Source organism: Leucopleurus acutus, assembly GCF_964270905.1.
Source record: "Leucopleurus acutus genome assembly, chromosome: 3".
Classification (NCBI taxonomy): Eukaryota; Metazoa; Chordata; class Mammalia; order Artiodactyla; family Delphinidae; genus Leucopleurus; species Leucopleurus acutus.
Window position 1 is genome coordinate 37,100,588 of NC_139145.1, and position 26,088 is coordinate 37,126,675.

The window sequence follows — 26,088 nt, forward strand, 5'->3', positions numbered from 1 at the left end:
GGAGCCTTAAGTTTGGCCGAGCTTTAAGGACTACTAGATCAGTGATTCCCAGACCTGCCAACACCAGAGAACCCATGAAACACAATCAAGTGGAGCCCAGCAATCCGATTTTTAACAATTTCAAGGGTGATGAATATGCTCAGTTAAATTTTGAACCACTCTTCTGGATTAAGGCTCTGTAACAATTTAAGAACAACCAACAAAAACTTGCCATTCAGATAGAGCTTTAAAAAAAGTCACTTAACTCTTTATATTCTACTCAGAGTACACAGCATGTGGTAAATTGTATGAGGCACGTAGAGGGTCTGTAAGTGATGAAGAATATACAATTTTTTTAATTGATAAATTAAAATTCATCAAAATTTAAAACTTCTGTTCATCAAAAGACAATATTAAGAAAAATAAAACAGACTGGGAAAAATAATCTTGATACATATATCTGAAAAGGACATATTCAGAATACTTAAAAAACTCCTACAACTCAATATTAAAAAATCATTTCTAAAATGGACATGTTTTGAACAGACACTTGACAAAGTAAAGGCATCATGGCCAATAATCGCATAAAAAGATGCTGAAAATCAGGGAAATGAACATTAAAATCACACTGAGATACATACCTAACAGAATGGCTAAAATAAAGACTGATAACATTATATGCTAACAAGCATTTTAAGCAATTAGAATGCCATTCATTGTTAGTGGGATTCATTGTTAGTTTCACTTTAGAAAACTGTTTGGCAGTTTATTATAAAGTCAAATATACACCTACCCCATGACCCAAAATTCCACTTCTAGGTGCTTACCCAAGAGAAATGAAAGCATATATTCAGAAAGTCTCGCACAAGAATATTCACAGCAGATTAATTCAAAATAACTTAGGGAATTCCCTGGCTGTCCAGTGGTTAGGACTACGCCTTTCCCCTTCAGGGGGCTTCAGTTTCAGTCCCTGGTTGGGGAACTAAGATACTGAATGTGGCCAAAATAAAACAAAACACAAAAAACAAAATAACCTAAAACTGGAAACAACCCAAACATCCATGAATAGATGAATGGATAGACAAACTGTGGTAGAACCATACCATGGAATATTACTCAACTATGCGAAGTAACGAACTATATGAATGTAATGAAATAAAATTTTATATTTTAAGGCAAGACAAGAAAAGTTAAACATAAAATTCTCTCTGTGTGTCCACTTCGGCCTCCTCCCTCCCTCCCGAAAATGCACTGTGCATCTGCGTTACACATTAACCAGAGCTCATCAAAGATGGGAGTGCTTGCTCGACTGTAAAGATCAATATTTTTTTTCCTTTCTTCTGATGCTAGCAAGGTGACTTTTTAAAAGAATAAAGTTCCCTCCCAGCTCTGTAAGGGGTCTAGTGACTTACTGCTCACTTTGTATGTGCTTACGTGGACTACGTACATTTGGTGAACTTTATGTAAACATTAGTATGTCATTTGATGTACGAGCCTTGTCTCAAAAATGTATATGACTGTGCTTTCAACTTCTAACTGGAGGAACAGTTCTCAGAGCTTTATGAGAATCTGTCTCCCAGGTTATAATCCTCAGTTTGGCTCAAATAAAATTCCCTTTTATTCCTTAAGTTGACTGTTAAATGAATTTTTGTTAACAAAAGAATCTCAAAATCATTATACTATGTGGGAAACCAGACACAAAACAGTATAGTTTGATTTATGTGAAATTCTAAAACAGGTGAAACTAACCTATGGTGAAAGAAATTATCTTGCCTTAGGGAAAGGTAGGGATTGACTGTTGCAGCCATAAATGAACTTTCTGAGGTTATGGAGATGATTTATATCCTGATAGGGGTGTGGGTAACATGAGTATATATGTTTATCAGAACTCATCGAACTATATCAGTTAAGATCTGTTTATCTCACTGTCTGTATTGCTGTTTGTAGTTTATACCTCAATTTAAAAACAATAATACAGCTCTATTTACAATAGCCTGGAGATGGAAACAACCTAAGTGCCCATCATCGGATGAATGGATAAAGAAGATGTGGCACATATATACAATGGAATATTACTCAGCCATAAAAAGAAACGAAATTGAGCTATTTGTAATGAGGTGGATAGACCTAGAGTCTGTCATACACAGTGAAGTAAGTCAGAAAGAAAAAGACAAATACCGTATGCTAACACATATATATATGGAATTTAAGAAAAAAAAATGTCATGAAGAACCTAGGGGTAAGGCAGGAATAAAGACGCAGACCTCCTAGAGAACGGACTTGAGGTTATGGGGAGGGGGAAGGGTGAGCAGTGATGGGGCGAGAGAGAGTCATGGACATATACACACTAACAAACGTAGTAAGATAGATAGCTAGTGGGAAGCAGCCACATGGCACAGGGATATTGGCTCGGTGCTTTGTGACAGCCTGGAGGGGTGGAATAGGGAGGGTGGGAGGGAGGGAGACGCAAGAGGGAAGAGATATGGGAACATATGTTTATGTATAACTGATTCACTTTGTTATAAAGCAGAAACTAACACACCATTGTAAAGCAATTATACCCCAATAAAGATGTTAAAAATAAATAAATAAATAAATAAAAAACAATAATACAGTCATATTTTGGACCATTTGGGTCACAACCTTAGACACAGGCAACAACTTCCAGGATACTAGTTTGAGGTAGTATTAACCATTGCATTGGTACCAAGTGATGAAATAAATGGACAGTTTTTAAATTTCTAAACTCATTAAGATTTTAAAAATCAAAAATTTTTTCCTTGACATGGTACGCATACATATTTCAAGTTTGAGAAATCCATCTCTAAGTTATCGTGATACCAAAGGACAAGAACAAAGAGTTCTGTTTCTTCCTTTTTACAGCCTCCTGTGTCCCTGTGTAAATTACCTCTGCTTCCCCCAACCCAGCTGTTCCCATTTCTGCGACTCTGATGTCCACACAAATGGCTTTGACCAATATTCTTTCCCAAACAATAGTTTCCACATTCTAGATGCCTAAAAGGCATTTATACCTGATATTCCACTGACATATCAAACTCACAGATACAAGAAACTGAAAGTAAATTTAATATTAATTCTTCGTCTTGCCCCCAAACCTGCTCTTCCTCTTAACCTCCCAGGTTTATGTGAAAGACACTATTACACTAATTAATTCAGCTAGACTCAAATATGCATACGGAAATTTATTAGGGGATAAAGATAATAAATTAAAAATGAATCATTAAAAACAATAAGGCTGGGGGACTTCCCAGGTGGCGCAGTGGATAGGACTCTGAGCTCCCAACGCAGGGGGCCCAGGTTTGATCCCTGGTCCAGGAGCTAGATACTACCTGCATGCCGCAACTAAGAGTTTGCATGGCGCAACTAAGACCCAATGCAACCAAATAAATAAATATTAATTTAATAAAAATAAGGCTGTATTCCTACTTCACTTATACTAAAATAAGTTCTTGACAGATTAAAAAAGTTTAAGCAAAATATGGAACAAAAGTACTAGAGGAAAATGTGTAGAATAATCTTAGAGTGAGGAAGTCTTTTATAAGCATATCATGAAATTCAGAAACCAAAAGTGAAAATATCAAGAAAATAGACTACATAGATTTTTGTAAATATCTGCATAACAACAACAATAATGATAATTAACATAATCAAAAGAGAGACTGGGAGAAAATATACATTATGCATGAGAGACAAAGAGCTAATTGCCATGCTTCATAAGGAACTTTTGAAAATCAATAGGGAAAAAGCCAATAAACAGAAATTGAATATTGGACTTCCCTGGTGGCACAGTGGTTAAGAATCCGCCTGCCAATGCAGGGGACACGGGTTTGAGCCCTGGTCTGGAAAGATCCCACATGCCGCAGAGCAGCTAAGCCCGTGTGCCACAACTACTGAGCCTGAGCTCTAGAGCCCATGAGCCAGAACTACTTGGAGTCCGCGTGCCTAGAGCCCCTGCTCCGCAACAAGAGAAGCCACCTCAATGAGAAACCCGCGCACCGCAACAAAGAGTAGCTCCCGCTCGCCACAACTAGAGAAAGCCTGCACGCAGCAACGAAAACCCAATGCAGCCATAAATAAATAAATAAGAAATTGAATACTGACATTAAAAAGCAATTCAGTTGGGAGTTTGGGGTTAGTAGATGCAAACTATTGTATATAGAATAGGTAAACAACAAGGTCCTGCTGTATAGCACAGGGAACTATATTCACTATCCTGTGATAAACCATAATGGAAAAGAATATGAGAAAGAATGTATATATGTTTAACTGAATCACTTTGCTGTAGAGCAGAAATTAACAGAACACTGTAAATCAATTATACTTGAATATATGTTTTTTAAAAAAGAAATTCAAGATGACAAAATTTGAATGGCCAAAACACGTGACAAAATACTCAACCTCAACATTAGTCAACAAAATGAAATTGACACTATTTTAAGTTCTCTAACAGATTGAAAAATCTTTAAAGATATTTTTTAATTAATAATTTTTGTCTGTTATGTTAACTGTTGTATTTACTAGTCAAGATAGGCTAGTTTACACTACGTTAACACATTAAATCCAAGATCTCAGTGGCTTCACTTTAAGAAGTTTTACTTCCCTCTCCTACAGGTCAACCAGCCAGGGCTCTGCTTTACAGTTACCACAGAAAGCCAGGTAAAGGAGGTTCCTCCATTCTGTAACTCCAAGAATATCTAATAAAAGGACATTCCAGGCAGAGGAAACACCAAGTGCACAGAACACGTGCCTAGGCAGCCTGATGGGCTGAAGCATCTGCAAGAAGTCTAGTGTGGCTGAAAAGAATAAAATAGGGAAGTGGGAGGTAGGAGGTGAAGCCGGAGAGGGGAGGGGTGGGCATGTGGAGATGGAGGTCTGTTAGGGCCATTTAGGCCACGTGATAACTTTGGATTTTATTCTTGGCGTCTCTGCACATTGCACTACACCACCACCCACTGAATAACCTTTTTAAGACATAGATCAGATTGTTTTCCTACTTTCTTACAACCTGTCAATAACTTCTGGTCTACATGACCATACATGATCTTTGTCCCACCTTTGACTCCGCTCACATTGTCAGCCTCTCACCTCAAAAAGACATACAGACAGACACATGTAGACACACAGACACACACACACAATCTTAATTAGGTCTCCATGTTTTCCTTTCTCACAGCATTTTACACCTTTATTTTTTTAGCGTTTTTTATGTGTGATTACCATCATTTACTTCATGTCTGTCTCCTTACACTCAAGTATAAACTTAAGTTTTTCACCTCTGTGTATCTGCTCCAGACTCAGCAGCTGGCACAGAATGGATATTTTGTAAATATTTTTTGAATATATGAATCAATGAGTAAATGAATGGATTAAAATCAATATCAAAAGCAGAATTTGGGCTTCCCTGGTGGCACAGTGGTTGAGAGTCCGCCTGCCGATGCAGGGGACACGGGTTCGTGCCCCGGTCCGGGAAGATCCCACGTGCCGCGGAGCAGCTGGGCCCGTGAGCCATGGCCGCTGAGCCTGCGCGTCTGGAGCCTGTGCTCCGCAACGGGAGAGGCCACAACAGTAAGAGGCCCGCGTACCGCAAAAAAAAAAAAAAAAAAAAAAAAAGGCAGAATTTATTGGTGAACTTATTTCATTCTTACTAAATTCTCAATTGTGTAAGTACATGAATATAATACTTTTTTGATTGTTTTTTCCCCCAAAGTAGACTTTATTCTAAACAATCCAAATTAATAAGGTATGTGTTTGTCATTATTCTGTTGCTAAAGATAACTGGTTTGCTCTTCTAAGCACCAGTGATTGAAGAGACAGCACACCTTAACTGTGAAAAGAAATCACTATAGGAAAAGGCAGAATAGTAGAAAAAGTGTAGAAAGAGTCTATTTCTGTTGATGATTGCTAATAGCGAAATTGAAGTATGTATATTTAAAGAACAAATATTCAAAATATTTATGTTGAAGATGAAAACACTGACCAAAACTAGCCTTTGTTTGTGTCAGACTATTTTTATGTTGTACTGGCAAGAAAATTTGCATTCTAGGAGGTAACATATTTCTAGGCAACTTAAGATGGCACTCTGCTTAAGGATTTTTTTTTAAATAGCTTTATTTATATATAATTCACATACCATAAAACTCAATTTAATTGTACAATTTGTACAATTTAATGGTTTTCAGTAGATTCACAGAGCTGTGCAGCCATCACCACCATTCAGTGACCATTGCCAAATTCTCTGAAGTGACCATGGGAATTGTCAGGTTGGTGGAGTGAGGGTACAGAAGTTCAACTGAAGGGTGAGGAGAGAGAATGGAAAATAAAGACATGGATGCCAATACTGTAGAAAATTCTTCCAAATACTTTTCCTGTGAAGGGGTTAAGTAAAGGCATGGAAGCTGGAGAGTGATAGAAGATCCCAGGAGAATTGTAAGTTTGGGTTTTAGGTTTTGTCTTGTTTTAGCAGGTCCAATATTAGATCATGTTTATATGATAGTGGGCATGATCCATTAACCAGTGGGAGGTGTTATGGGTTGATATGTTGAAGTCCTAAGCTGCAACACCTCAGAATGTGATCTTTTTTGGAAACAGGGCCATTGACCAACTCACATTTACCAGGGCAGGGATGTATAGTTCTCCTAAAGGGAGGTACACTGCGAGTTTCATGGCCCAGCCTAACATCAATGGAGGTGAGAAGTATAATCCTCCCCTTGGAATTACTGTATTTGAAGAATAATACAAGGTGCTGCACCTTGTAAGGAGTAAAGGCAGGGGATACGAGTACATAAGTATTTATGTTGGAAAATTTAATAGAGGAAGGATGAGGAAGTCCCTGTCTGACTGCTTCAATTTTCAGTGAAGTATGTGGTAATGCCATCAGCTGAGGGTGATAAGGAATGAGGGATACATGAGTCAGGACTTTGAGGAGAGGCCTGAGCTAAAATTATATGTTATCACTTTTTAGCTAATGTGGGGAAACTTTTTAAAAAAGTAGTTATTTATTTATTTTTGGCTGCATTGGGTCTTTGCTGTGGCGCACAGGCTCTTCTCTAGTTGTGGCACGCAGGCCTGTCTCTAGTTATGGCGCACAGGCTTAGTTGCCCCGTGGCATGTGCGATCTTAGTTCCCTGACCAAGGATCAAACCTGCATTTCCTGCATTGGAAGGTGGATTCTTAACCACTGGATCACCAGGGAAGTCCCCTTTAAAACTTTTTATTATAAAAATTTTCAAACTTACAGAAAAGTTTAAAGAATAGCTTAATGGATACCATTATACCTTCTACCCAATTTTGTTTGGTTATTATATCTTATTAGTTTTATTTTCATCTAAATCAACACTTCTATTTTTTTAAAAGAATTAAACCTTTATTTTTTTTTTTTAAGAGCAGTTTTAGGTTCATAGCAAAACTGAAGGGAAGCTACAGAGGTTTTTCAAATACCCACCGCCCTCACACATGCACAGCATCCCCATTATCAACATCCCCATCAGAGTGGTACATTTGTCACAACCAATGAATCTATGCTGACAAATCATAATCACCCAAACCCCATAATTTACATTATGGATCACTTGTGCTGTTGTACAGTCTATGGGTTTAGACAAATGTATAATGACATGTATCTATCACTGTGGTATCATACAGGGTATTTTCACTGCCCTAAAGATCTTGCGCTCTGCCTATTTATTCCACCCCACCCTTCACCCCCTGGCAACCACTGATCTTTTTACTGCCTCCATAGTTTTGTCCTTTCCAGAATGTTATATATTTGGAATCATACAGTGCGTAGTCTTTGCAGATTGGCTTCTTTCACTTAGAAATATGCATCTAAGATTCCTCCTCTAGGACTTCTCTGGTGGCGCAGTGGTTAAGAATCCACCTGTCAATGCAGGGGACATGGGTTTGAGCCCTGGTCCATGAAGATTCCACATGCCGTGGAGCAACTGAGCCCGTGCGCCACAACTACTGAGCCCGCATACCACAACTACTGAAGCCCGCGTGCCTAGAGCCCATGCTCCGCAACAAAGAGAAGCCACTGCAATGAGAAGCCCATGCACCACAACCAAGAGTAGCCCCCGCTTGCCGCAACTCGAGAAAGCCTGTGTGCAGCAACAAAGACCCAAGTCAGCCAAAAATTAATTAATTAATTAATTAAAAAAAAAAGATTCCTGCTTTATGTCTCCTCATGGTTTGAGAGCTAGTAATTTTTAGTGCTGAATGAGCTTCCATTGTCTGGAGGTCTGGATGTACCACAGTTTATTTATCCATTCACCTACAGAAGGATATCTTGGCTGCTTCCACATTTGGGCAATTATGAATAAATCTGCTATAAACATACGTGTGCAGGTTTTTGTGCAGACATTCCTACTTTTATTTCCGTCACTTTGGCTTTTTGAAGATACCAATGATGATACCAATTATCTGATTATTTTCTTCAGGGAGTCATTTAATATTCCACTAAGTTTTGTGTTTTCTGTAAAGTGAATTTTTTTTGAGACTTGATTAGATTGATGATGCTGTGTATTCCATATTGTAACACATTAGATGACAAAAGATCATCTCAATATTAGTGATTTTATGTTTTCCCATTTGTTAGAGTGGTACTTTTTTTACCCTTTGCAATATTAAGTAATCTTTGGGGTCCTACTTTGGAATCTGTAAATAACCTGAAACCTAACAACTTTCACCAAATTGCCTCCATTGACGTTCCTCATCTAAATCAATTATCACATCGGATGCGGCAAAGTGGTAAAGATGGTGTTTGAATTCATGAAATTCAGTGAGCTCATGTAGGAAGAGAGTGTGGATAAAGAAGAAACGGTTAATCCCTTACTCACCCCAACAGTTACAAGTATAGTGCAGGATGGTCCAGCACAGGAGTGAGGAAAGAAACAGGTGAAAGGAAAACCAAGGAAATGGCCTCAGCGGTCTAGAAATGAGAGCTTTCAAGAAAGAGGAAGTTGTGAATTAGAGTAAGATGGAACTAGAGAAGTGTCCATTGGATTTGGCAAGATAGAATTCACTGGAGAAATTAGCAGGAGACTTCACAGAGGACTGGGGACAGAAACCAAACTACAGTGGGTTAGAGTATATGAGAACTAACAAAGGAGAGAGAGCCATACTATGTACCTTTTTCAGAGGTGGCTTTAAGTATCTCTAGCTTAGGCATGTCAATAAACATTTATTGGCTTTCACAAATTTTACATTTATTTCTCTTCCTTTGGTCATTTCTCTCAACGTGAGTTTTCTTTTTTTAAATGTCCTAATGTCAGTGGATTATTTTTTTTTAATTTATTTAATTAATTTATTTTATTATTTTTGGCTACGTTGGGTCCCCGTTGCTGCACACGGGCTTTCTCCAGTTGCCTCGAGCTGGGGGCTACACTTCGTTGCGGTGTGTGGGCTTTTCATTGCAGTGGCCTCCCCTGTTTCAGAGCACAGCCTCCAGGCACGCGGATCCCAGCAGTTGCAGCTCGTGGGCTCCAGAGCGCAGGCTCAGCAGCTGTAGCGCACAGGCCCAGTTGCTCCACAGCATGTGGGATCTTCCCAGCCCAGGGCCCGAACCCATGCCCCCTGCATTGGCAGGCGGATTCTTAACAACTGCGCCACCAGGGAAACCCCTCAACGTGAGCTTTGAAGTGTAGCATGGTGGGATAAGATCTTGAAATACTAACCTTCATGGTTTTTACATTTCTTACTGCACTTCCTTAATTTTTCCTACCCAGATGGCAAGCATCCATAGAGCCAGGAGGAGAATTAGGATGATTCAAGTGAAAGTACACAGAAACAGCAAATATTTTTTCTGCTGTTGTTATTCTCTTGAATCTAGAGCTAACAGGGACTGTGAAGTGAATGGGGGAGGGAGAGGATCAATCAATTCCGGCTCAGGGAGAATGGATAAACGTTACTGTGACTGAGCTGGAAATAGAAGGTATTGAAGCCACCCTCTCTGTTGTAACAGTCTCCAGAAAATCTAGTCGACAAAATTTGATTTGTGATTCAGGTTCAGATGACTTCTAACTTAAAGGACTATTGAATGAGCTAGACTTGGAGTCCTAACTAAAACCTTTGTAATGAGAGTAGATGTCTCAATGTCTTTAGACTCTGGGGCCTTATCTTTTACACTGCCTCCACCCTCCTGGGCCCCACCCTGTACAATGTGGTGTTGGTGTTCATGTAGAAGTCATGAATGGCAGCAAGAAGAGAGGATGTGGTAGAAGGGTTCCAGGGAGAGTGGGGAAGGTGGCAGGGCATCCTAAACTGCAGACAATCCCCTCTTGTCATTAGTGTGGAGCATGGACGGGTATTCATGGTTAAGGGCTATGATGGAGAGATAGGGCCTGAGTGGAACTAGACACACCCCAAGCTTCTCATCACTTGGATTTTTACCTGTCAGCCCAACACACACAGGCCAGGTCCTGCATGTTCCTTGGCAGGCAGCATGGCAAAAACCTTGAGGCAAAAGTCTGGAGGCTTAATAAACAGACCGAAGTTTAGCTCATTCCTCCCAAAGAGACCTCATCCACACCTTCAGTACACTCTAGCCTGACACTCCCTCAGGAATGCAGTCCACTCATATCAGAGCTGAATTCTGAAAGATCTAAAATCTCCCCCTAGATATCCTCTTCTTTTGCAGAAAGCCAGGACTATTACCACTACTACTATTACTACTGCTACTACTACTACTAACTACTACTACTTAGCAACTTTATGGAAAGCTAACCTCATTGGCCACTCACTCATGTAGCTGGTGTAAACCCTTGCTGGTCATTTATTATCATCCGTACCTTTATCCCCATAACACTATTAAAGCTGCGCTCCTTTCTCTTCAGGGTAGTTAAATGACTTTGTAATGTTACATTTATAAGGATGACTGATTGTCTTTCTAGCTATACTGTAAACTCTGAAGATAGGAATTGTCTTGGTTCTTTCTATAGCCTCTAGCACAGTGGTTATTTAAAAAAATCTTGATAGTTGCTAAATGACTCTAACATTCGGGCAGATCTCACTGATCCTAAAGATCAATTACCATCGGCACAGTCATCATTTCCAGATGTGTGTCTCTAGCTCAGAGCCTTTTCCTGAGGGCGTATGTATGCAAGATTCTACCTGACATCTCCACTTCCTCAAATTCAGTGTGTATCAAACCGAAAGTGTCAACTTGCCTATGCAAATGTGCTTTTTTAACCCAAGTTCTTTATCTCAAGGAATAGTATGGTCTTTCCTCCAACTTCCCAAGCCAGAAAGCCTTGAATTCTTCCTCAGGCCAGGGGCCACATTTTACCCTTACGTGGAGTATTGTCTTTTTTTTTTTTAAGCAACTAGACAGTGTCTAACTATATACGAGGTATTCATAAATAGTCTTGGATGAATAGTCTGACTTCAGGTTTATTCCCATTCAATTAATTTTCTACTCAGCAGTCAGAGTGATGTTCTGAAACACATACCTGTTGCTGCTCTAATACCCTTTAATGGCTCACCATTGTCCACAGGTTAAAGATCAAACTCTTATTGCATGTTTTGCTCTTTATGATTCACACAATCAGATCTACTTACCCTTGCAGTTTAACTCCTCACCACTTTTCTGCTGGTGATACTGAATGTTCTGTTTCTCAAATATGCCAAACTCTCCTACCTTCCCATATCATGTAATTTACATTTGCACTGAATCCTCATATCCCCAGCCCCCTTCATCTGACTCACTCCTACTAATTCTTGAGGTTCTACCTTAGCACTCACCTCCTGACCTGACCTGGACAAGGTTAGAGACTCCTGGCTAGATCACTAAGTACTTAGCTAATCAAGCACGTACTTAATCAGGCACTTAGTTAATCAAGGACTACATTGTCTTTTGCTACCAAACAGTTTTGTAGAGAATATTCTTATACTGAATTCTATCCATATTTGTATGGATATCTGAAAGATTAAGTCCTAGAAGAGGAATTTCTGGATCAAAGAGCACATGATTTTTGACTTTAACAGATACTGTCAAGATGATTTTTATGGGGACTTCCTTGGTGGCGCAGTGGTTAAGAATCCATCTGCCAATGCAGGAGTCATGGGTTCGAGCCCTGGTCCGGGAAGATCCCACATGCCATGAAGCAACTAAGCCTGTGCACCACAACTACTGAGCCTGCGCTCTAGAGCCTGTGTGCGACAACTACTGAAGCCCTTGAACCTAGAGCCCATGCTCCACAACGAGAGAAGCCACTGCAATGAGAAGCCCACGCACCACAACGAAGAGTAGCCCCCATTCATCACAACTAGAGAAAGCCCACATGAAGCAACAAAGACCCAATGCAGCCAAAAATAAATGAATAAATCAGTTAATTTTAAAAAATGATGATTTTTATGATTAAGTTGTATGATATGCCATTTCCTCCTACCTTCACCTTAGTGTGTCATCAAAGTTTTGATCATTGTTAATCTGATATGGAAAGATTAACATTTCATCTTACTTTGCATAACTTGGATGATGAGTAAGATTATCTTCTCAAAAATGAAGAACATTTGCATTTCTTCTTTTAAGTTACTGTATGGATCTGGTTTACTTATTGATTTAAAAAAGCCTCTGATCAGAGGAAATTTGCATTGCATGACTTTGTGTTTGTCATTTTATGATGGAATTTTTCTACATCCAGATTCTTTTACTTTTTAAGAAATCACAGCTATCTTTTCTGGCTTCATAATCTTCTTTAGAAAGTCTCTCCATTTTGAAATTATAAAGACATTCTCCCACATTATCTTGTAATAGTTTTCTAGTTTTTTGAATTAAAAAAAAATTTTATTAGAGTATAGTTGACTTACAATGTTTTGTTAGTTTCTGCTGTACCGCAAAACAGAAATAGAGTCACAGATGTAGAAAACAAACTTATGGTTGCTGGGGGGTGGGGGGCGTGGGGGTGGGGGTGGGGAAGCACAGCAGGGTGAAGAGGGATAAATTGGGAGACTGGGATTGACAAATCCAGTCATATCATATATGATATATATCAAATAGATAACTAACTATATATCAAATAGATAACTAACAAGGACCTACTGTATAGCACAGGGAACTCTTCTCAATACACTGTGATGACCTATATGGGAAAAGAATCTAAAAGAGAGTGGATATATGTATATCGTTTTTTTTTTTTTTAATTTAAATCTGGAGTTTATTTTTGGTTCGAGAGTGAGGTAAAAGATGCAACTTCTTTCCAACGTGCCGAAAGCCAGTTATCTCAAAATCATTTGTTGAATAATCTACATTTTTAGGAAATTCCACCATTGTTATTTTAATTTTCTTTGTGAAGTAGAAGTTGCTATCATCTGCTGAGGGGAGGTGGTAAAGTCTGAGGTTTGAGAAAAATTCAAAATGGGAAAGAAAAAGAAACAATAATGTTAGATGACATTAAGAGCCTAGTTAAGGTAGAAAGCAGGACCTTGCCATGGCCACCAACTCTGAAATGAGACGATTTTCTTTAGTGGTGCTTGACGGCCTGGGTACAAAAGCATAAGATACAGACATTTGAATCTGTGAAGTGTTGAATTTAATAGGGAGGTGAGAGGAAAAAGAATGGAAAGATAGAGGGTAGACTGATGGAACATTGAGTCTAAGATAAGTAGTAAAGGGAATTAAATAGAAGGTAGTCTGGTAACAACTCACTCTAAAACCTTGTGGCTTAAATGGCAACATCTATTTTGTCCACAAATCTGTAATTTGGGTAGGGTTCAGCCCAGGCCATTCATTGCTGCTTCACACCTGGGGCAGCTAACTCCAAGGATGGGAATCAACTGAAGGTGAATGGCTTCCAAGAATGAGTATCCAAGAACACGAGGGAGATACTGTATCATCTTTGATGAATATGGTAGACAGGCTAATGACTCCACCACATATGCCCACATCCTAATCTCTGGAACCTGTTAATAGGTTACTTTACATGGCAAAAGGGACTTTGCAGATGTTACTAAATTAAAGACTTTGAGATTGGGGGATTATACTTGATTATCTATGTGGGTCCAGAGTAATCAAATGAGTCCCTATAAGAAGGAAGTAGGAGGGTCAGAATCAGAAAAGATGTGACAGTAGAAGCAGAGATTTGAGTGATATGCTTTGAAGAGGGAGGAAGGGGCTATGGACCAAGGAATGCAGGTGACCACCAGAATCTGAGAAAGACAAGGAAACTGATTTGTCCCGGGAGCCTCCAGAAAGAATGCAGCCCTGCCAACACCTTGATTTCAGCCCCATAACATGCATTTTATACTTCTCACCTCCAGAATTTTTAGATAATAAATTTGTGATGTTTTAAACCACTAATTTTGGGGTCAATTTGTTACAGCAGCAATATGAAACTAATATAGATGACTTAGCTACTGAAGTTACATAGTGCCACTTCCACTATAGTTAATGGGCCTTCCCAATTCATGGCGTGGGGAGGAAACAGACCACTGTCTCGCAATGGAAGAGAATGTCACTTCAAAGAAGAGCGTGTTGGTTAGGAGATATTATTGTGGCCATCTCTGGAAAATATTATTTGCAGTAGGAGGAAAATTGGGATCAACTTGATTAGTTGAGACCTATGTGTTCAGAAGCCCAGTCTTCAGGAGCTGAGTACTTGTAAATCTTTATTAGGGCTTAACCGTGAACACTTTCCAATATGTGGCTTTTCAAGATTGGGTGCTTCTCAGAAATTATAGGCGCTCTGGAGTAGTGTTAGCCAAAATATGGGAATATATTCTGAAGCTGTTCCAAATATCTATTAAAACTGTTAATAAATGGAATTTAGTACTTTATATAATGAGATAAAGGGGTTGTCTACCATTTCATACTCGAAGGATTGTATAATGCTGGGGATGAAAGGGGTTAGGTGGGGACAAGAAAATAAGGTTTGGGACTTGACATTCTCAATCTGAAACCATCATACATGTGGTACCAAAGATTCCTCCTAACAACTGTCCCATTTTCCTCATAATCTCAAAAGGGAAGAAATCATTAGCATCTACAAAAAAGGGCATATTTTTTTTCCCTTAAGGGATTTTCTTCTGTTAATAATTTAAAAACAAACACATTCTGAAACCCTCCCCCCAAAACAAAGCTCAAAATTTTCTAAGAATGAAAACTAATTTCCTTTGAACAAATCTTAACTAAAAATAATGCATGTAAAAATGAACAGGTCTTACTAGTCTGTCATACAGAGTGAAGTAAGTCAGAAAGAGAAAAACAAATACCTTATGCTAACACATATATATGGAATCTAAAAAAAAAAAGGTTCTGATGGCAGGACAGGAATAAAGATGCAGACATAGAGAATGGACTTGAGGACATGGGGAGGAGGAAGGGTAAGCTGGGACGAAGTGAGAGAGTAGCACTGACATATATACACTACCAAATGTAAATAGATAGCTAGCGGGAAGCAGCTGCATAGCACAGGGAGATCAGCTCAATGCTTTGTGACCACCTAGAGAGGTGGGATAAGGAGGGTGGGAGGGAGACGCAAGATGTAGGGGATATGGGTATACGTACAGCTGATTCACCTTGTTATTCAGCAGAAACTAACACAACATTGTAAAGCAATTATACTCCAATAAAGATGTTAAAAAAAAGAATTAAACACACACACACACACACACACACACACACACACACACACACACACACACAAATGAACAGGTCTTAGGTCAATAAAAAATAAATCTAAAAAAAAAAATCCCCAAAGACCCCAAAAAGTTCTTCAGAAATAAAGCCATTTAAAACCGGTAGCCCAAGAGACAAGAATAATCACAATACTAAAACTTTAGTTTCAGAATGAACTACTTTTTAAGAGCTTTACTGAAGTATAACTGACATAATAAACTGTATGTATTTAAAGTGTACAATTTGAACAATTTGGTATGTTTGATATACATACCCATAAAGTTGTCACCATAATCAAGATAGTGAATATATCCATCACACACAAAATAATGTCACCTTTCTTATTCCTGATATTGCTAGTTTATGTATTTTTATATTCTCTATCAGTCTAGCTAGATGTTTATCAATTTTATTGGCTTTTCTCAATGAATTATTTTCATTGATTTTTCTCTATTGTTTTTTCGTTTTCCTGTTTACTGATTTCTGCTCTGACCTTTATTATTCCTTTTCCTCTACTTACTTTGGATTTAAGTTGCTCTTTTCTTTCTTATTTCTAAGGTAAAAGCTGAGGTCATTGATTTGAAACCTTTCTTTTTTTTGAAATATAGGCCATCAGTGAAGTAATTTTGTGCTAAATCTGCTTTAGCAGCATTTCACGTTTTGATATGTTGTCTTCACTTTCATTCTGTTCAAAATAGTTTCTAATTTCTCTTTTGATTTATTCTTTGACCAGTGGCTCACTTAAAAGTGTGATAATTGATTTCCAACCATTTATGGGTTTTCCAGAGATTTTTGCTATTGATTTCTAATTCAATTCTATTGTGGACAGAGAACATACTTGGTTTGACTGGAATCCATTTAAATTTATTGAGACTGTTTTCATGGTCCAGTGTATAACCAATCTTGGTAAATTTTGTGTGCTCACTTGAAAAGTATTCTGCTGGTGTTAGGTGATGTCTATAAATGTCAATTTGATCAAGTTGGTTCACAGTATTTTTTAAATCTTCTATGTTCTTTCTCATTTTCTATTTATTTGTTCTACAATTTAATGAGGGAGGCTATTGATATCTCTGACTATAATTACAGATTTTTCTATTTCTCCTTGTAAATCTATCAATTTAAAAAAATATGTATTTATTTTTGGCTGCGTTGGGTCTTTGTTGCTGTGTAAGGGCTTTCTCTAGTTGTGGCGAGCAGGGGCTGCTCTTTTCTGCGGTGCGCGGGCTTCTCATTGCGGTGGCTTCTCTTGCTGTGGAGCATGGGCTCTAGGCGCGCGGGCTCAGTAGTTGTGGCACACAGGCTTAGTTGCTCTGTGGCATGTGGGATCTTCGCAGACCAGGGCTCAAACCCATGTCCCTTGCATTGGCAGGCAGATTCTTAACCACTGTGCAACCAGGGAAGTCCAAATCTATCAATTTTTGATTCATGTATTTTGAGACCATGACTGGGTACATAAATGTTTAGATTTTGGCCTCCTGATGAACTGACTCATTTATCATTATGAAATGAACTTCTTTATATTCCCAGTAATATTCTTTGCTCTGAAATCTATTTTGTCTGATATTAATACAGCTACTCTAGTTTTTGTTTTCAATTGGTTAACATTATCATGGCATATCCTTTTTTTTTTTTTTTGTGGTAAGGATATTTAATAGATCTACCCTCTAAGAAAATTTTAAGTGTAAAATACAGTATTTTAATTATAGGCATGATGTTGTAGAGCAGATCTCTAGAACTTACCTTGCATAACTGAGATTTTATGCCTGTTGATTAGCAACTCCCCATTTCCCCCGCCACCCAGGCCCTGGCAACCAGCATTGTATTCTCTGCTTCTATGATTCTGTTTTAGATACCTCATATAAGTGGAATCATGCAGTTTTTGTCCTTTGGTGATTAATTTAGTTTACTTGGCATAATGTCCTCAAGATTCATCCATTTCTTGCACATGGCAGGATTTCCTTCTTTTTAAAGGATGAATAATATTCCATTGCAGGTATGTATCACATTCTCCTTATCCATTCCCACATCTTGGCTATTATGAATAACAACGCAATGAATGTGGAAGTGTAAATAACTCTTTGAAATCCCGATTTCAATTATTTAGGATAAATACCCATAAGTGGGATTGCTGGATCATATGGTAGTTCTATTTTTAATTTTTTGAGGAAGCTCCATCCTATTTTCCATAGCGTCACACCATTTTAAATTTCCACCAACAGTGTATAAGAGTTCTATTTTTTCTACACCCTTGCCAATACTTACTTTGCTTCTTTTGTCATGCAGAAAGTTTTTAGTTGCATCTAGTCCCACTTGTCCATTTTTGCTTTGCTTGACTGACCTTTTGGTATCATAACCAAGAAATTGTTGCCAAGACCAATGTCATTAAGTCTTTTCCATGTTTTGTTACCGTAGTTTTAGTTTAAGGTCTTACGTTTAAGCCTTTAATCCTTTTTTAGTTGACTTTTGTGTAGTGTAAGATAAGGTTCCAATTTCCTTCTTTCGCATTTGGATATCCAGTTTTCCCAACACTATTTGTGGGAGAGACTATTCTTTCCCCATTTCCAAACGGAATTTGTCTGTATTGCTGTTGAATCAGTGTGTTTGTGGGAGGAAGGAGGGCCCAGGTCTTCCTCTCCCTTCAGCATGGTGTATCTTTTAACACCCTTGTACTTTTCACCTGTTTTTGTCATTATATTTGAAGTGTATTTTTGTTGGCAGCATATAGTCAAGTCTTGCTTTTTAATCTAATTTGATCATTTCTGCATTTTAATTGAGGTATACAGACCATTTACATTTAATGTGACTATTGATATGGTTAAGTTTAAATTCATCATACTGCTATTTGATTTCTTTTTGACCCCTCTGTTCTGTTTTCCTTTTCCTCTTTTTCTGCCTTTTTTTGAATTAATTGAATATTTTTTTATGATTCCGTTTTATCTTCTTTGTTGGTTTATTGGCTACAAGTGTTTTATTTTAGTGATTGTGTTAGGGTTTACAGTACACATTGTTAAGTTACCAGTCTGTCTTCAAGTAACATTATACCACTTTACATATAGTATAAGGAACTTACAATCATATACTTGCATTCTCCCCTCCAGGGCTTTGAGCTATTGCTGTCATACTCTAATTTTAAGTATGTATAAACTACAGACCACATTGCTATTCTTTTTGTTTAAACAGTCAATTATATTTTAAAGACACTAATAAGAAAAAAGTTTTTTATGTCTGAAAGTAAGTTTTCATGTTTTTTTCTGAGAACTATTTTTGTTGAGATAGTTTTAGGTTGAGTTTTTCTTTATCATTGCTTTTCAGCAATTTGTGATGTTTCATATTTACTGTTCCTAGATTTCTAGTTTTCATCATATTTGGAAATGTTTCCACCAGTATTTCTTCAAATGATTTTTCTGTCCCCTCCTTCTATCTTCTGGGAACTCTGATTACATATATATTAGGCTGCTTGAAGTTGTCCCAGAGCACCTTGGTGTTCTGTTCATTTTTAGAATCTGGTTTGATTAGATGTTACTTTACAATTTACTTTTTTGAGTGCTTGATATTTTTATAAGCCTATAACTTTTCTTGAGCTTTGTTCTGGGATGTAATAATTAAGTTTCTTAGAGTCTGATCCTTTTGGGTCTTCCTTTTAAGATTTGTTAGGTGGGACTAGAGCAGTGCTCATTTTAGTACTAATTATTCCCCAGTACTGAACACTTCTGTATACCCTACTCAATGCCCTATTAATCATGAGGTTTTCCAGTTTGGCTTGTGGGAACAGGCAGTATTTTCTAGCCTGTGTGAACTTTGAGCACTGTTACTTTTCATTTTGGAGGGTGGCTCTTCCCTAGGCTTCAGGTAGTTTCCTTATATATACGACTAGTCAGTATTCAGGTGATTACTTGAGGGACCCTTTGTGTATCTCCAGAATTCTCCTTCCCTGCAATTTTCTCCTTTCTAGTACTCTGTCCTGCAATCTCTAGCCTCTTTCTCATCTCCCCAGGTCTCACTTCTGTCTTTTCAACTCAGTTCGGTGGGCTCTGCCTGAGTTTCCCTTCCCTGCATCATAGTTTGGAAACTCTCTCAAGGCTGTAAACAGCGAGCAACTGTAGGGTTCACCTTGATTTTCCTAAACTCTAAGGGATTGTTGTGTTTCTTATCTCATATCTAGCATCTTGAAAATCATTCTTTTGTATATTTTGTCATTTTGGATAGTTTTAGGGGTGTGTGTGTGTGTGTGTGTGTAGGGTAGGAGGAGGAGCAATAAATCTGATCGCTGTTACTCCATCTTGGCTAAAAGCAGAAGTCTTGAACTATTTCTTTTTTTTTTTTTTTTTGCGGTACGCGGGCCTCTCACTGTTGTGGCCTCTCCCGTTGCGGAGCACAGGATCCAGACGCACAGGCTCAGAGGCCATGGCTCACGGGCCCAGCCGCTCTGCGGCATGTGGAATCTTCCCAGACCGGGGCACGAACCCGTGTCCCCTGCATCGGCAGGCGGACTGTTAACCACTGCGCCACCAGGGAAGCCCTGAACTATTTCATTTTATTAGACAATTTTTCTAATTTCTACATTTCCTCTGAACTTAATTATGTATTAATATCTAATAAAATAATTTATTATGAAAAGTTATTCTTACTGTAATAGTCTCTGTTGGTCCATCAATGGGGAAACATTACAAAAAAGATGGACTATAATATCATACCAACTGTGTTAATCAGATATTTTAGATGGAGAATGACCACTTTCTAAGTAGTATATTACCATTAGTGATTCTGGAGACAAGTTGGGGAGGGGAGGGCAGAGACAATAAACACAGCTTAAATAGAAGGATTAACGTAACTTCATATAATACAAGTTGTATAATTGGGTCAATGACTTAATGTGTGATTTTATTTCATATTACTTAAATATAAATCAAACACCCAGGAATCAGGCAGATGCCAAGTAGCATAAGACAAATTCTCTAAAGAGGTTATGAGCAGAGTTTCTAAGAATTAACCGCAGTTTGTTAAAAATGCAGATTTTCAGACCAAATCCCAGATTTTAATTTAGGAGGACTGGGATGGGGTCTAGGAATCCATAAATTATTAACCAACTCAGTGACTTTGGTAAGAGATAAAGAGGTTGCTACAGAATTAAGCACACCTTTATTTCTTACTTGAACTGGATAAATGGATGATGGGTAGGACAGAACGAACATTATTAGGAGAATCAAAATAGAGGCAAGCCCAAGCCAAGGTATTTTAGCCCTTAAGGTTCAGATTAGACAAGACCTCCAATATCAAACTAAAAAACCTGGGGATTAGAGTCTTGAAACCACCTAAGGTTTCAGAATACAGAAATAATAGTTTGAGAGTCAGCATTTTTAAAAGAATATTGACTTGATGGGATGAGCTGCAAAGCTGGAAAGCCTGTCAGAAGGTTTAGAATGAGGTAATAAGGGTGAGCATCAAGGAAGAAGTACAGACAATAGAAACTAAAATGTCAGAGACATTTAGTAAATGTAAAAATTCTGAACTTCCTTTCACACATGTAAGGAGAGGAAGTTAATATTAAATACGAGATTTAAAAATATTCATTACAAACAATAATAACAACAAAAGTAGCAACAATAACAATAAAAATAATAAGAATGAAATAATCTTCAACAGGCTTTTCAGATGTTTACTTGCATGATTCTTGAAACTCCATTAAGAGCTTAGGAGCAGTTTGTATTGCCTGAAAGGAGTATTAAACAGCAGTGTTAGTTTTCTAAATTAAAATGAATTCATCAGTCATTATGAACTAAAAACAGGCACCTTCTATCTTCTCTAAGGCAGATGAAGCAATGCGTGCGCTCTTTAGCATAATTTTATTTATATTTCTTCATTCACTATTTCAGCCAATTTCAGTTTATTGTCAAAGATACAGAGATTTGTAGTCAAGAAAGAAGGAAAATTTACTTCTTCAAAATTACAAATTGGACATTTAGGTTAAAAATGCCAAGGGGGGGCTCCCCTGGTGGCACAGTGGTTGGGAGTCTGCCTGCCGATGCAGGGGACACGGGTTCGTGCCCCGGTCCGAGAGGATCCCACATGCCGTGGAGCGGCTGGGCTCGTGAGCCATGGCCGCTGAGCCTGCGCGTCCGGAGCCTGTGCTCCGCAGTGGGAGAGGCCACAACAGTGAGAGGTCCGCGGACCGCAAAAAAAAAAAAAAGCCAAGGGTATGATAGAGGGATTAACTCTGGTAGGGGGTGGGTAGGAGCAAAAAAGTCAGACAAGGTTTCAAGGAAGATATAACTTGAGCTGGGCTTGAAGGACAGATGGGATTTTAAGAAATGGAGAATAGAGAGTATGGAAGCAGGAAAGAAAAGGCATTTTATACAAAAAATCTCAGTAAGAATTTCTTTTATATCAGAAACTGTTAACAACTTTTCACAAAGATGGATAACTTGCTCAATGCTGTGAAAGGAAATCCAAAGGAAGATGAGACTTATGGACATTTATTCAATTCTTACCTTCTTTTAGCGGGGTTTTGAGAACAAAATTTTCTTTACTTTCATGAAGAAAAGACTTTGAAGGATCAAAGTGTTTGACACCCAGAACTTTATTCAATTCCTCCTGAAGTTTTGTTTCATGTTGTTTTCTTTTAGCAAGTTGAGTGCGGAGTTTTGACACCTCCTATATAAGAAAAAATACAGTCAATAAATAATTATTGAAGATCACGTTGGTGAAATGCATTACCAATGTTACTGACAATTCCAAAGTTGTTCATTTTTCGAAACTTAATGGCAAAAGCCTACTAGATATAGGCTTTCAGATTATAAATTACAAAACGACTTTGAACAGCGGCAACAAAGAAGACAAGTCATTTAAATCTTCTTGTCCCTCTACAGATACAAAGCTATGTTTCTGATAAAAGTTCAACACCAAATTAAATGCTGAGATCCACTACAAGCATGATAGCATGAGAAGCTCTGCTGACCTGTTCCCTAGTGATATAAAAAATTATAAAAAGGCAACCAATTAAAGCCTCTGAAAATGGTCTTAAGGGGAAACAGCAAGTGAAGAAATATTTATTCAAGCAGATCCACAAAAAGGTGGTTAAAAAAGGCAGCGGTCTATTGTGTTTGAACCAGTCCTGTTCCCTTTCTCTCCAATCCCTGCTTAGCGAAGCAAAGACTTTACATCAGACCCTTGCAGCCAAGTGCACAGGGCTCCCTCTTTCCCTAGCTCTCAGTCAGAGGCTTTTCCTGCCAGGAGGAGCAGGACATCAGCATCTCTCATCTTGCCCCCCAGCTACCTGTTGCTCTGAACCACAGCAAATGTTGTTGAGAGGTGGAAGGTCTTTTCTTCCAAGGAATGGAGGCCTTATCTCAGGTGCAGAGTGCTGAAAATACTGAGACCCTGATCACCCTTTCCCTGGCTCATGAGACAATGGTTTCAAACCAAGAGAGGCAAGGTGAGAGAACCTCAGGGTGCTCCCCATCTCTCTCTCCCCCCAAGTCTATTGAGCATCTAGCTATTGGGACAGAGGTGTCATTCAGAGAAAAGCTTGCCATTTTCCGCAAATCCAGCTCTGAAGCCTGGGCTCAGAAATTTTGCCTGGTGGGAGAAGCAGGCTATAAAACACAGAGCTCCTAATTTATTCCCAAAGGAACTGACTTCACTTGCAACAGAGCTTAGAGAAGTTCAAGCTGAAGGGTGCTCTCAAGAACAGTAGAGGGACTTCCCTGGTGGCGCAGTGGTTAAGAATCCACCTGCCAATGCAGGGACACGGGTTTGAGCCCTGGTCCGGAAAGATCCCACGTGCCGCAGAGCAACTAAGCCTGTGTGCCACAACTACTGAGCCTGTGCTCTAGAGCCTGTGAGCCACAACTACTGAGCCCGTGTGCCACAACTACTGAAGCCCATGTGTCTAGAGCCTGTGCTCTGCAACAAGAGAAGCCACCACAATAAGAAACCCATGAACTGCAACGACGAGTAGGCCCTGTTCGCCGCAACTAGATAAAGCCCATGCGCAACAATGAAGACCCAATGCAGCCAAAAAAAAAAAAAAAAAAATAGAATAGTAGAATTTGTAGTGCAAGGGAATTGGAAAGTGATTCAAAATGTAGGCTAGGACTTCCCTGGTGGCGCAGTGGTTGAGAGTCCGCCTGCCAATGCAGGGGACGCGGGTTCGTGCCCCGGTCCGGGAAGATTCCAACCTGCCGCAGAGCGGCTGGGCCCGTGAGCCATGGCTGCTAAGCCTGCGCGTCCGGAGCCTGTGCTCCGCAACAGGAGAGGCCACAACAGTGACAGGCCCATGTACCGCAAAAAAAAAAAAAAAAAAAAAAAAAAAAAAATGTAGGCTAAATGGTAGGCTGTCTGCTTTGTAGAGGAGAACTGCTGAATGAGACGAGAGGGAGGAGCCCTCCTGGAGTACTGACATAAGACACAATTCCAACAAAGGAGCCAGAATTAGATTGGATTAGTCTGTACAGCAACTTATTATGCCCCAGGGCATTGTTGAAAATAACAGAGGGATAAGCAAGCAGCTATGAGTGTTTGGGGAGAGAGCAAGACAGCCTTACCAAAACCAAAGTCATCTCAGGTGACTGTGGGCACACCCCAAACCAAACCTTCCTCAGTAGCAACATCAGAGGCACAAACTACTGGGGCTGGGGAGGAGGAATACACTTCACTAAATAAGAAATAACAACATACCTGGAAAGGGATAGCAGTACCCAGAGGTGCTACCACATCTTACCTAAAACATCCATTTTCCAACAAAAAATTACAAAGTATGCAAACAGGAAAGCATGACCTATATACTGGGAAAAAGCAGGCAACAAAAACTGTCCAAGAGAGTAATCAGATATTGAATTTATCCAAAAAAGATTTTAAAGCCATTATAAACATGTTCGCAGAAGTAAAGGAACTAAAAAAAGGGAGTATACTCAAATTACTAGAATCAGAAATGAAAGAGGGGACATTACTACTGATATTACTAAAATAAAAAGGATTGTAAGGGAATATTATGAACAATTGTATACCAACAAATCAAATAACTAAAATTAAATGAACAAGTTCCAAGAAATCCACAAACTCCTGAAACTGTCTCAAAAAGAAATAGTCAATCTGATAGACCTCTAATAAGCAAATAGATTAAACTAGCAATCAAAACCACCCACAAAGAAAAGCCCAGGTCCAGATGACTTTACCACTGAATTCTACTACACATTCAATAAAGAATTAATACCAGTTATTCACAAACTATTCCAAAAAAACGGAAAGGATGAAACACTTCCCAGCTCATTTTATGAGGTCAGCACTACCCTCATAAAATAAAACCCACCCCACCCCAATATCAATATCAACAGAACTAAATGTGATTTTACAAACCGATTTGAGTTGGCTATTTTCATCTTTCAATTTCACAACATGCTTGATTTTTTGCTTTAGATTCTGATGACCCAATAATTTAGCATACGAATCTCTTAGTTTATTTAGCTGCTCCTGAGCTGCACCATGTTCATTCAACAAAGCCTGTTTCTCTGCTTCAAATGCATCCAGTTGTAGCTGAAAAATACATTTTTTTTATAAAGTTAAGATTTAAAGCTGCTAAATCTTACTTGACTCATACAAACTATAAGTACAACTAAAGTGAAAGAAAATAAAAAGGCAAAAGATAAAAAAAACATTATGCTGACTTACTCTTAGGGTTCTCCATAAATTGACCTTTTTTTTTTTTTTAAATTGACTCTTTTTAAAACAAGTTGTTTTTCATTTCAAAGATCATTATTAAAACAGAGGGAAAGAAATGAGGAAAGAAGCCCTGCTAGCCAGCTTAATCTGTATCAGCCACATCACCCCATTATAACTAATACTGTCTTCTGACTCTATTTAACTACCAAGATTAGCATTTATCCTTTTATGATCAGCGTATTAGAGAAACACTGAGAAAAATCATAACAAAGTAAGTGTCACAAATTTACATAGCTTAATGATCAAAAGTTCACATCAGCAGAGCCTTCTAAGCTATTAAATTTAAGAAGCTTATTAAAAGGTAATTTAAAAATTTTTAGTTTTAGTTTTGGCTGCCTTGGGTCTTCATTGCTACACACGGGCTTTCTCTAGTTGCGGCGAGCAGGGGCTGCTCTTCTTTGTGGTGGTTTCTCTTGTTGAGAAGCATGGGCTGTAGGTGCGTGGGCTCAGTAGTTGTGGCACACGGGCTTAGTTGTTCCACGGCATGTGGGATCTTCCCGGACCAGGACTCGAACCCACGTCCCCTGCATTGGCAGGCGGATTTTTAACCACTGCACCACCAGGGAAGTCCCTAAAAGGTAATTTTTAAGCCTATAAAGATTACATTAAAAAAAATGTATGCATAGGGACTTCCCTGGTGGCGCAGTGGTTAAGAATCCGCCTGCCAATGCAGGGGACGTGGGTTCGAGTCCTGGTCCGGGAAGATCCCACATGCCGTGGAACAACTAAGCCCGTGTGCCACAACTACTGAGCCCACATGC

General features: G+C 38.8%; 1 protein-coding gene across 1 annotated transcript in view; it reads right to left on the reverse strand.

Moving 5' to 3' along the window:
- Window positions 1-6,203: 6,203 nt before the first annotated feature.
- HMMR (hyaluronan mediated motility receptor) overlaps window positions 6,204-26,088 on the reverse strand; it is a gene marked incomplete at both ends in the record, with an annotated part of 43,951 nt that continues 24,066 nt past the window's right edge. Inside the window, 3 exons of the mRNA XM_082834867.1 lie at window positions 6,204-6,289; window positions 22,099-22,261; window positions 24,965-25,141. Coding sequence (XP_082690993.1) covers window positions 6,204-6,289; window positions 22,099-22,261; window positions 24,965-25,141 — 426 coding nt within the window. The remainder of the gene's footprint in view (window positions 6,290-22,098; window positions 22,262-24,964; window positions 25,142-26,088) is intronic.